General features: G+C 40.8%; 1 protein-coding gene across 2 annotated transcripts in view; it reads right to left on the bottom strand.

Moving 5' to 3' along the window:
• Positions 1-12,419, bottom strand: part of NPR3 (natriuretic peptide receptor 3) — an 85,992-nt gene that overhangs the window by 49,474 nt on the left and 24,099 nt on the right. For both annotated transcript variants that reach the window (XM_054489361.2, XM_054489360.2), the window contains one exon: positions 8,178-8,344. In XM_054489361.2, the coding sequence (XP_054345336.1) occupies positions 8,178-8,344 (167 nt within the window). The remainder of the gene's footprint in view (positions 1-8,177; positions 8,345-12,419) is intronic.

The raw sequence follows: 12,419 nt of genomic DNA, 5'->3' as shown, positions 1-12,419 counted from the left end.
GATTGTCTCTACGGAAATGGGAGTTAGAAGTAGAGAATGACAGAAAAGAAGATTCATGTTTATCTATAACCCTTTAGTACTATGAATGTATTTTTAATTCATTATATTGGGCCCTTTCAATCTAGAAAGTTGTGTATTATTTATCATTTAATTTGTTGTGTATCATTTAATTGTGTATCATTTAATTCATTATATTGGGCCCTTTCGATCTAGAAAGTTGTGTATTATTTTGACTTAAACAACAACAATATGAGGGAAGGAATGTGAACTTCACCCAAAGACAGAACCAACTGTTAAAGGGCCAGTCAGTGAAAGGGTCTCAAAAGTGCCAAACACAATCAGGAGAGTGCGTCAAGTCAAAAGTGAAATTTACAGGCCAGAAAAGCCAAATAAGCTGACTGAGAGGAAAATCTGTCTCCCACACTGACTCAGTCTAACATGAGAAGTAGTAGCAGGGACAAATTTAAGTCTACTCTTAAAAGCATAATGCAAAAACACTGGGAATTGAAAAGACTGAACTGTCTCCCTAGTCCAGAATAAAAAAATGAATATATCTTTCATTTCAGAAATAAAACTAATGGTTTTTATCATGTAAGATAAGGTAGCATTCAAGCATTTAGGTCTTTGTTTAGTTTCTTCCAAGGGAGTGATTTTTCAGTGCAATCTGACATACACAATGTTGTCGCACCCTATCCATGTGAATAAACAGGGCTCAGGACAGTAACTGGGTGAATGGAATACTGACAAGCCATGGTCTAATTCAATGATTTTCTACTTTTTGCTACACTGACCCCCATTAAGAATCAGATGATGGATGCTGACCCTTCTCTCCAAAAGTATACACACGTGCACTTACACATAACATTTTGTACATAATTATAAAGTGTTAATACACCCTAGGTCAAGAAAACATCCACCTAACGAGCTCATGAAAACATGAATGAATTTGAAAGGTACCTCTTACTAAAGAACAAAGTGAACTCACTGTTTAATTTCGATTCTCTAGAAACATGGATATTTTCACATATATGCCACATTCAATCTGCTACAAAATAAACTGTCTAGACTCCTGTGATTATCACCAGCGTGTCAGAGTGCTTTACACTAAGGTATATGTTGTTTTTTGTGCATGCTGGCATAAGAATGCAGCTCTCATGGGCCCCCAGAGCTCACAGTCATGGATATTTATGTACCTGCTCAAGTATTTTTAGGGAGTGAGGATCCCACCCCAGATGGGACCACTCATTTTCCAGGATCAGACTCACATTCATACTTCTGGAGCACTCAAAAAACAGCATCTGATTATCAAAGGAATGATGGTTTATACTTCAGAAAAAAAATAGGAAAACTAGGTCACTGAGGATGAAGAAGGAATGATGGTTTATACTTCAGAAAAAAATAGGAAAACTAGGTCACTGAGGATGAAGAGGAGATGAAGTCCTAGCCAGACTTTGCCAAGTGTCTGAAAGAGGAAAGAGAAACCAGTATCTTACAAGTGTGTATTTGGGCAGGTGGGGTGCAGGGAAAGGAAGGAAATTCTTCAGCCTGTGTTGCTTCCAGGCTCACTTGTAGAGCCTGAGACACATAATCTTCAGGTCATGGGTTTGCCCCCTTATGGGGTACATTGTTGTTAAAAGGGTCAGACTGATGTAGTGGAAAAAGAAAGTCACTGACCCAGGCAGGAGTCAGGGGATGCAACTAATCTTGGCTTGGCCACCACACACTGCATTCTAAAACCAAATACCAGTGCTCTGGAATTGGAACTGCTCATGGGCAGAGGCCAAGCACCACCATTAAGATGCCCTTGAGTGAGGGCCACTGCACATATGGGCAACCCAATAGAAACCACCAGAAAAGGCCAGGCGGGTACTTGGCAAAAACTTGTCTGAGCCATACCTAGAGCTCCACTGACACTTGAGAGCCTCTGCAGTAGGGCTTTACTTCTCACTTTAGATTTCAGGTGACCTCCAGATGGTCCTCAGAACCCCCACTGTGAAACCCCATTACTATCCCCACACTATCTCCCATGGTATAAGTGAAACTGAATACTTGGCTTTGTGTACCCAATAAGGTCTAAGTATAGGACTCCACCACCAGCCAACATCACTGTACTGACTGCAATATACTAGTTACATTTGGAAAGGCCACCCCACCTTTCTCGGCCTCAGTTTCCACCACTGTAGAGGAAGTGTGTTTGATTTGATGTCCTTTCTATTCAATAATAACAAAAATAATAACCATAATAATAATAATAGGTACTTTGGCCATTTCCTATGTGCCATGTACACAGTAAGGGAATGCAAGAGTGGGCAGAAACAAGAGTAGTTCCTGCTTTTGTAGAGTTTACAGTAGAAGAGACAAAGGTTAATCAGAAAATCCCACACATCAGTGTATAATTACAACCCAAGAGGTGTGCTGTGATGCAAAGGAACCAAGCACCGTGACATAGTCTGGGGTGTCAGGAAAGACTGTCCTGAGGAAGTGGTGTTTGAGTTACAATCTGAAGGATGAGTAAGAGTACTGCGTGCAGTAGGCATACAAGAGTGTCATATATATCAGCCTGGAATACAAGAAACAAAAGTAAGAGAAATGATAGCTACCATCCGATGAATGCTTACCAAGTATTCATCACGGTAAGTATTCATCATTGGTAAGCACCAATGAATGCTTACCATCCAGTGAATGCCTGGCATTGTGGTGAATATTATTTTTATACAATTCTTGAGCTATTTGAACAACTTTGTCAGTCAAAAATTGTTATTCCCATTTAATAGCCAGTAAACTAACGAACTAAGTCTCAGAAAGGTGCCCAAGATAAGAATTGTAAGAGGCAGCCAGGTCTATGAAATCCCAAGCCTGCGTATTTAACCACTGGGCTGCACTGCCTCCGGTGGTCGCCACTGAGCCTCATTAAAACACGATGCAGGCTGGGCGAGATGGCTCACACCTGTAATCCCAGCACTTTGGGAGGCTGAGGCAGGCAGATCACAAGGTCAAGAGATCGAGACCATCTTGGCCAACATAGTGAAACCCCATCTCTATTAAAAATACAAAAATTAGCCAGGCGTGGTGGCACGTGCCTGTAATCTTAGCTACTTGGGAGGCTGAGGCAGGAGAATTACTTGAACCCGGGAGGCAGGGGTTGCAGTGAGCCAGGATAATGCCACTGCATTCCAGCCTGGCGACAGAGCGAAAACCTGTCTCAAAAAAAAAAAAAAAAAAAGATGCATCAGAATGGAATAGATTTCCCCTTGGTTCACTAGTAAAAGAACAAATGCATTTTTTTAATATTATAGTACCCATAGGAATAGTGGGGACATTGTCATAAGATACATGTACTAATAACTAGACAATTATAGTATATGCGACACTTACAGCCCCAGTGATAGACTAGCCCTAAACAACGCTATTTTCTATCACACCACACACATGTAGCACCCAAGCTGAGGGAAACAGGAGTGAACACTGGACTCAGGGAAGCTAATTTACAGGCTGCTAATAGCATTTGAGACAACCCAGCCTGAAAATCTCCACCTAGGCAGGCATGTGTAGGTTCAACCATAAGTATATTCTCCAAAATATGAACTGGGAAATAGAACAATTCAGTCTTGAGGTTGAGATGGTCCTGAGTTATTCTAGGAGTGCAGAAATGGTTACAATCAGAAACATCTACTAATACAACTCACATCACAACTTTATAACAGAATAAAGAAAAACTGAGTATCACAATATGTGTAAGAATACGCATTTGATAAAATTCAAACACTCAAATCTACACAGAATAAAATTGCATAGAACTTAATACACACACACACACATATAAAGAGTATAGGTAAAACTGGGAAATCTGAGCATAATGATTGCATTGCATCTGTGTCAATATCCTAGTTGTGATCTTATAATTTTCCAAAATGTTACCATTGCGGGAAACTGGGAAATGTATACAAGGAATCTCTCTGTATTGCATCTTAAAACTGCATGTAAGTGTGAAATTACCTCTATTAAAAAGTCAGTTAAAAAGAGAGAGGGCAAGAGATGGATAGAGGAGAGAAGAGATCAATTTTACCAAAACAAAATGGCATTAATCCATCAAAATTTGGTAAGTTAAAAATATGAAACATTAATTTTACTAAAAACATCATTGCTACTCTATCCTCTCAATGCTTCAGTATAGTCTGTAAATATTTTAAAGTTTCAAATTTTTTATTTTCAGAAGACCATAACCTTTTTAAGGATGCTGACAACATGGTAATATGATGAATGCAATACTAACATATAAGAAATAGAGTCAGTGGTATCATATGATACATAACGCCTAAAGTAAAAAACCTATGTCCAAAGATTTTCCTTAACCTACATTATACAAACCTTGATGCTTGATGTGCTATTTTTGTTTCAGTTATCGTATTAGAAGGAATCATTTTGCCAAAGAAAAAAGATTCACTAACAAGAGAGAAAAGGGAACTGCCACAGTCTAATAAAGAGTGTCCCCCGAGCCCCACAGCAAACGTCATGTTTAAGTGGTGATGTGAACAGATATGAATTCTGTTGTATGCTCTTTACATTAAAGTTAAGATGCCCACTATCACTGCTTATATTTAATACATATTGGGATCCCACCCAAGGCCATTTAAAGTTTTAATTTAATTAATTATACTTAATTTTAATTCAATATATTTAATACTTAAATTCAATTAAGTATACACATACTTAATTATATTTTTAAAAAATTACTTTATTTACTTATTTTTTTAGAGGTGAGGTCTTGATATGTTATCCATGTTATCCAGTCTGGGCTCAAACTCCTAGACTTAAGCGATTCTCCCACCTCAGCTTCCCAAGTACCTGGGAATACAGGCATGTACCACTGTGCCCAGCTTCTTAAGGACACTTTCAATTAAGCATACTTAAAAGTAGAAGAATTTAAAAGAAACTAAACTGTCACTATTCCTAGGTCATGTGATTCTTTGGAAAATGCATGGTAAATTTTAGAACAAATGAGAGAGTCCACCAAAGTCACTGAATTCGAGACGGATAGCAGAGAACGAAGAGCTCATGATGGGCATCATGAACTGGAGTTCTAAGTAAGCAGATGAGACAACTCATTAGCACAAATAAGAGAAGCAAAAAGACTGAGTCTAGAGAGAAGACCCCAGACTCCTACAGGCTCCCCCACCACACTAGATCAAGGACTAGTCTCTGGGATCCCAGCCACAACAGGTGCTGGCTCTTTGGCTCCCATAGTTCCTTCCCATGATACTCACCAGGACCACCTGTCCAACCTAACTTGATAAACATCTGCAGCTGGTGTTCACAACAGCCCAACTCAGCCAGGCGTGGTGGTGTGCACCTGTAATCCCACCTACTCCAGGGTCTAAGGCAGGAGGATCACTTGAGCCCAGGAGCAGCCACAGCAACACAGGGAAGCCTCATCTCAAAAAAAAAAAAAAAAAAAAGCCCCACTAAAACCTACATACATACAAAATATGGACACATCTTCAGAACTAAAATAAGTTATTATAGTTGGCTCTAACTTCTACTTAAAATTCTAATTTTTATGTATTTATAAAGTCAGTTTTAATAGTCCCACCATCAGAGGGAAGCAGGATGGTAATCTAGGGCTGCAAATAATCTCTAAAGTGCTCTTGTCAGGTTTGAAATATACTATAAATCTTTGTAGTAGGTATACCTTTCCAGTGAGATTTTGCTTAGACTACCATTAAAATAAGATTTAATATTATGAACACAGAATAACAGATAACCAAGAAGAATTACCCAGTAGTGGGATGCCAACTTTGTCTTTGAGACAGGATCTTACTCTGCCACCCAGGCTGGAGCGCAGTGGTGCAATCACAGCTCACTGCAGCCTCGACCTCCCTGGGTTCAGGTGATCCTCCTACCTCAGCTTCTCAAGTAGCTGGGCCTACAAGTGCATGCCACCATGCCTGGCTAATTTTTGTATTTTTTGTAGAAATGAGGTTTCACCATGTTGCCCAAGCTGGTCTTCAACTCCTGAGCTCAAGCAGTCGCCTGCCTCAGGCTCCCAAAGTGCTGGGATGACAGACGTCAGCCACCACTCCTGGCTGGGATGCCAACTTTTTCCCAGTGAGAGGAAGCCAGACAATATGGCACCATTGTTGACTCTTTAAACCATAAAATTAATATGAACCTAATAAAGTAAAACAATATACAGTGGCATATGTAAAAGAGTTTGATGTTTTCAATAATGGCCCAGGCTACATTTGGCGGCACTACTGAAGGAAGTTCAGTACCCTTTGCGTTCTTTCATATTTCTGAGACAAAGGATTTGGATGATGACAACACTATCACATGTTTCCTTAAACGTAGGCTCTGTTGCAAAAACCCTACTTCTTTCGTAATTCAGAACACGCTGTTCAATATGGTAGCCACTAGTCATGTGTGGCTATGGGGCACTTGAACAACGGCTTCGCATGCTGTAAGTGTAAAATTACACTGGATTTCCGAGACATAGTACAAGAAATACATTAAAATCTCATTAATAATTTTTTAATTAATTAAATGTTGAAATATTATGTTTATATTGTGTTAATTGGAATATATTATTAAAATTAATTTCACCTGGGTTTTTTTTTCACTTTTTCAAATGTGTCAACTAGAAAATTTTAAATTATACATGTGGCTCGCTTTTGGGTCACGTTGTATAACTACCAGACAGCACTGATTTAAAAAGTCAAAAGGTATTTTAAATGATGTGAGCATAGTATATGTAACATTTAAAACATTAATAAAATGTTTATAAGACCCTTTGTATGTCATTTGATAACAAATTCCTATAAAGACAGGTATAATCTTGCAACAATGGTACAAAAGATTTACCACTTATTTTGTTCTAACTTTCTGACAGGGATAGCGCTAAATGCTTCAGGTAAATAATCCAAAATCCTCCCAACAGGAAAAAGCAATTTGAATCAGGGAAACTGAGCAATTTTTCCAAGATCACACAGCTCAGAAGCACTAGATCTAGACTCAGAAGGCAGCTCTGAGGCCAATGCCAGTACTCTGTGGTACTTCAAGTAGAGAAACTAGGAGAAATCTTGTTTGGAAGTGGCCATCTCTTATGAAGTTGATCATTATTCAACTTGGGAAGAGACTATCCAGGCCATATGCCTATCATTAAGAAGGTGCTCCTAATTAGCTGAGCATGGGGGTGTGTACCTTTGGTCCCAACTACTCAGGAGGCTGAACTGGGAGGATCGCTTGAGCCCAGGAGTTTGAGGCTGCAGTGAGCCATGATCACGCCACTGCACTCCAACCTGAGAGACAGAGCGAAATGTTGACTCAAAAAAAAGAAGAAGAGGAAGAAGGTGCTCCTTTTCAGTCTGGGATGCTGTAGATTGATTAGTTTTGAAGACCAGCACACCTACTCAGCTAGCCCAAGGTGCCCATCACATCCTTTTCTAAGAAGGGATTTACAGGAGTGGCATGTTGGCCATGCAGCAAAGCATGTCAGAGGCAGTCAAAACAATGATGCCAAATGAGGTGTGGTCAGCTGCCTGCAGTGCCAGCTCTTAGATGAATCCCTCTGCCTAATCCTCAGTCTGAACTGAGGTTCTGACTCTTGTCCACTCTTGAAATGCAATAGGAACAACAGCACTAATGGAATGTGAAGCCCTACAATATGTGAGTAGGAAGCAACTTCCAGCAGAAAGAGGCAACAACACCGTCCACAAGCAGACTAGTCAGAATGCTAAGCCAGGCTGCCAAAAGAAAGTGTCTCCTAAAACCTCAAATATCAGCTGCCACCAAGCTTTGGAAAAATTAGGCATGCAAACCTTTGGCACTCCTTCATCCTCCTTCTCCCCCAAAACTCTCTTAGTCAAATACGTGATGGAAGCCTACAGACATTCTACTCAGCACCACCACAAGTGCCCATGAAAAAGCAATTGTCCTTCCTGCAGCAGCTAAAAAAGTGTAAGTGAAGGTAGAGATGATAGTGGGTATATTGGGGAGGGAAGGAGGAAAACCACCCAGAAAGGAAAAAAAAAAAAAAAACACACACAGAAGGCAACAGTGACATTCAGACCTGAACCTAAGAACTTTTGAATGGCTCAGAATGGGACACTCTGTCATCTCTGATTTAATTAGAAGACTGTTTTCAGGATGTTAAAGGTCTAGGCTCATAATCAGGCACTTACATAATCCTCCATATTGAGCCCTTGTTTCTCAACTGAACTTTTCACCTCCATGGAAAACTTCTCAAACTCAGGTTTCACTGTCCTCAGTAGAGTGACTGTCTGGAGGGACGAGTATGCTTGCTTAGCTTCAAAGTCGTGTTTGTCTCCTCTCTTCCACGAGCCATCTCCTACGGAAGAAATAAAAATATTTATAATTCCAAGCCAGCCACCATAAAGAGGCCATTCTCCCTTCACAACTGTGAGGTGCCCCCACATGTTACTTTTGGCAACCAGGAAGAGAAGTATTGTCATAGGTTTGCACTTAGGTATGATGGGACAACGTCAAGACCATTAAAGGAGAAGAAGGCCCTTTGGACATGTGTTCCTTTGAAGTGTGAGCGAGAAAGAAGAGTACTGTTGAGGTAATTGCCTTGTAATAACCATGTAACTGCAATTTTCAGCCCTGCCCCACCCCCAAAATTGTAGCACTGTAAGAGAAAGAATTCAGTTTTTATTCCTTGCCATTCATACTTCTTTTTTAATACCTACAATCAACTGTGGAGGTGAATCAAGTGGCCAGTGTGGTATAATAAACCTGATGTTATGTGTGTGTGGGACAGCAGGTCACAGCGATGCATGGCAATGGATATGCACAACTGTCAGACAGTTAGTGATGTTACTCATAAGTGGGAGATGAACAATGAGAACACGTAGACACAGGGAGGGGAACATCACACAACAGGGCCTGTCAGGGGGTGGGGACCTAGGGAAGGGATAGCATTAGGAGAAATATCTAATGTAGATGACGGGTTGATGTGTGCAGCAAACCACCATGGCATGTGTATACCTATGTAACAAACCTGCACATTCTGTACATATATCCCAGAACTTAAAGTATAATTTAAAAAAAGAAAGTTAGTGCTGTTAAAATAAAAAAGTTTGAGATTATTGATATTTCTTGAATCTTTTCAGGGTGACTAGTAGCTTAGGTGAACTCAAAGATTTGTGTCTCTCTCGTGCTAGCAACATCATAGAAATTATTTATTAGACAATGTCCATTAGTGCATTAGTGGTAATGAGATAAAAATTGCTAACATTTATTAAGCACATATATAATAATAATAATAAAAGCTCTATTTATTGAGCACTTCATATGCATAAAAACATTTACTCCTCAGAAGACCCCGTGATATGGGTACTATGATCCTCTTTATTTTACAGATAAGAAAACTGATGCATTGAGAAGCTAGGTATCCCAGTGTTTCACAGGTCTCTCTTTTACAAAAGCAAAAAATTACATGAATAAGAATAATTGTTTTTCTCTTCATTATTTTATTTTCAAGAAAACATGTGGCTTACACGGCCCCAAAAGGCAAGGTGGACCTCTAACTTTTGACAATAAGCTATTTTTTCTATGAATTATTGTTATGATTCCTGGAGATCTCTGAAAATACAAGGAACTCCACCTGCTGGAGTCCAGTGCCAAAGTCATTTGTTTGCCCTGAGCCCCCTCATCCTTGGCAGAGGCCTCAAACCCAACAGCTAAGCAGTGAGAATGTCTCTAGGATATACGGCCAGGACTTTGTGGCACTCACTTACTCTTCCTGAAGAAGTTTAACAAAGACCTGGTGGCTTTGGAATTTCTGTGACAGTGTGAATCAGACAAACATCTATGAACTATGCAAGGTCCTGAGATTGGCAGGGTGAGCATTGTAAATACAGTCTCCACCACAAGAGATAGGCTGAGGGTGTGACATGTAAACAATTGAAGTTATCACAGGTAGGACCACAGCTTACTATGGGGGGTACAAAGAAACAACACAGAGAGGAAGATGCAATGAGCTCTAACCTGAGGGAAGACTGCATGTGAGGAAGAGGCATTAGAAAGGTCCTAACTGTGTGAACAGGATTTTAATAGGAGGGGAGGAGGCTGGAAGGCATGCTTGGCTGAGCCTACATCACAGCACAGGCAAAGGTGCAAATGTGCCTGACAGCCAGGAGGCAGCTGGGCACTTAGTCTAGAGCCCGAGAAAAGGCAGAGACAAAGAAAATGTTTGCAGAGGCATCTGTATAATCATAATCCTAATAATAGCAACCATTTATTAATTGCTTACATGTGCCAGGGAGCTGTTAAAAGACAAATAAGACACAGCTGAGGACAGAATTTATTAGGAACTAAATCTGTGCTCAATGAGCATAAAATTAAATTTCAGGCCACCGAGCAAAACTTGACAAAGTCTTCCTCCTCTCCCACGAAACCTCCCAGACACTGAGGAGGCCACAGTGTGAGCAGAGCCATACCCATGCTCGGGCCAGTGAGCCATCAGGCAGGCAAAACCAGCTGGATGCTCAATCACCAAGATAGAGCATGGCCTTTGTTAAGGGGCCAAGTCCATTGCCAGGAAGACCCCAAATCCTAAGAATGCTCAGGACATCTTTGTCCAATGGAGGAGCCCATTGCTTGCAGGCATGCGATAAATAGTTATTGATTCATTTTTAATTGACTCAAAGTATCAAGACTCAGTAGAGGTGATGTCTCAGGCAAAGAGGGTGTGAGTTTCTCAGCTCTGGAAAAAAGTTCTCTCCAGGGGAAGGGAAATGCTTAACTCTACAGACTTGTATGCTGTGTAATTAGAAAATACACATAGGACTAGAAACTGCAACTATCTCAGGGACCAAAACGGACAAAAACTTTTTTTTAATTTGCAAAGAAGTAAAATCCAATACAATAAATCTGTCTACCACAATCTAAAAGGTAACGGCTTTGGAGTTTTGTTTTCCTTTTTTTCCCTTTTTTTTTTTTTTTTTTTGAGACAGAATGTCTCTCTGTCACCCAGGCTGGAGTGCAGTGGCATGATCTCAGCTCACTGCAACCTTTGCCTCCAGGGTTCAAGCAATTCTCCTGCCTCAGCCTCCCGAGTAGCTGGGGTTACAGACATGCGCCACCACACCCGGCTAATTTTTGTATTTTTAGTAGGCACAGGGTTTCACTATGTTGGCCAGGCTGGTTTCAAACTCCTGACCTCAAATGATCCACCCGCCTTGGCCTCCCAAAGTGTTGGGATTACAGGCGTGAGCCACCGAGCTCAGCCTGGAGTTTTGCTTCCTGGAAAAAAGGATGGAAATAGTAGTGCTTATTAAATTTAAGCCAAGCTAAATAGGTATCTATTCCCAACCATAACTGATACTATGACTTCTTGCTTTTGTGGGCATTTCTAACTGTGGTGTGTCAGTAACATTTCCCATATCAGGGCTGTTGAGCATTAGGAAAGCAGAGGTCGGCTTGGCATGACGCCCCATCAGTGGGGACAAACTTAATGCAGTAGACAACTGGGTGCCTCTGGAGATTTATGAGCAGAGCGGAAGAGTGATATGATGAGAATCAGCCTTGGGAAATAGCAGTGGATTAGGGTGGGGGAGACACCAAGCATTCACAGCCGCAGTAATCCAGGCAAGAGGTTAGGGAAGGTTATATGTGGGAAGTCACACCAAAAAAGTTAAAAATGGTTCTCGGGATGTTACAATTATGAGCAAGTTTTCTTTTCTTTTCTTTCCTTTTTTTTTTGGTATTTTTCTGAATATTGTAAATTTTCAACAATAAGCATTGACTTTTATTATAAAAAAAGAGATAGAGCCCTTGAGAACAAAGGCAGAGCACTGTGTGTGAGGAATCTCAAGACTGTACAACAGTTAGGGAGTGAGGGACAACACAGAGGGAGGCATGTCACAGATGACGCCAAAGAGAAAAGGAAAACAGGTTAACAGTAAAGCAGCAGCAGAGCCAGATGAAGGACATGGAAATGACTATTTCAGTTAGGGGTATGGTAAATCCAAGGTGACTGCAGAATGCCCAAGTGACCACCAGGCTAGAAGTGGAAATACTAGTCCGAAGCCAAAAACAGGAGTGAGGACTAGAGACCATCCTGGGTGTCATTTCCACACGGCTCCAAGTTAGAAACCAGGGGCTGCCTCGCCAGATATGAAATACAGTGCAGAAAGCAGAGGGAGAAGGGCAGAGCACAGACACTTTGGGGGGATGCTATTTTTAGTGGGCAAGAGGAGTAAGAGGAAACAGAGAGGAGCTAACAGAGAACCAGAAGAATGTTGTGTCACCAAAGCTAAGAGCATAGGGTTACCAGAAAGGGATGAATGGCAACAAGATCGAATGCTCTAGAGCAGTGCTGTCTCACAGAGGAGCCACTAGCCACATGTGTGACTATTTAAATGTAATTAAAATTAAAAATTCAGCTCTTCAGTCACACT

The sequence above is a fragment of the Pongo pygmaeus genome, chromosome 4, assembly GCF_028885625.2.
Source record: "Pongo pygmaeus isolate AG05252 chromosome 4, NHGRI_mPonPyg2-v2.0_pri, whole genome shotgun sequence".
In the NCBI taxonomy this organism is placed as follows: Eukaryota; Metazoa; Chordata; class Mammalia; order Primates; family Hominidae; genus Pongo; species Pongo pygmaeus.
The sequence above is the reverse complement of the archived record's forward strand: the minus strand, read 5'-3'. Positions and strand labels throughout refer to the sequence as shown.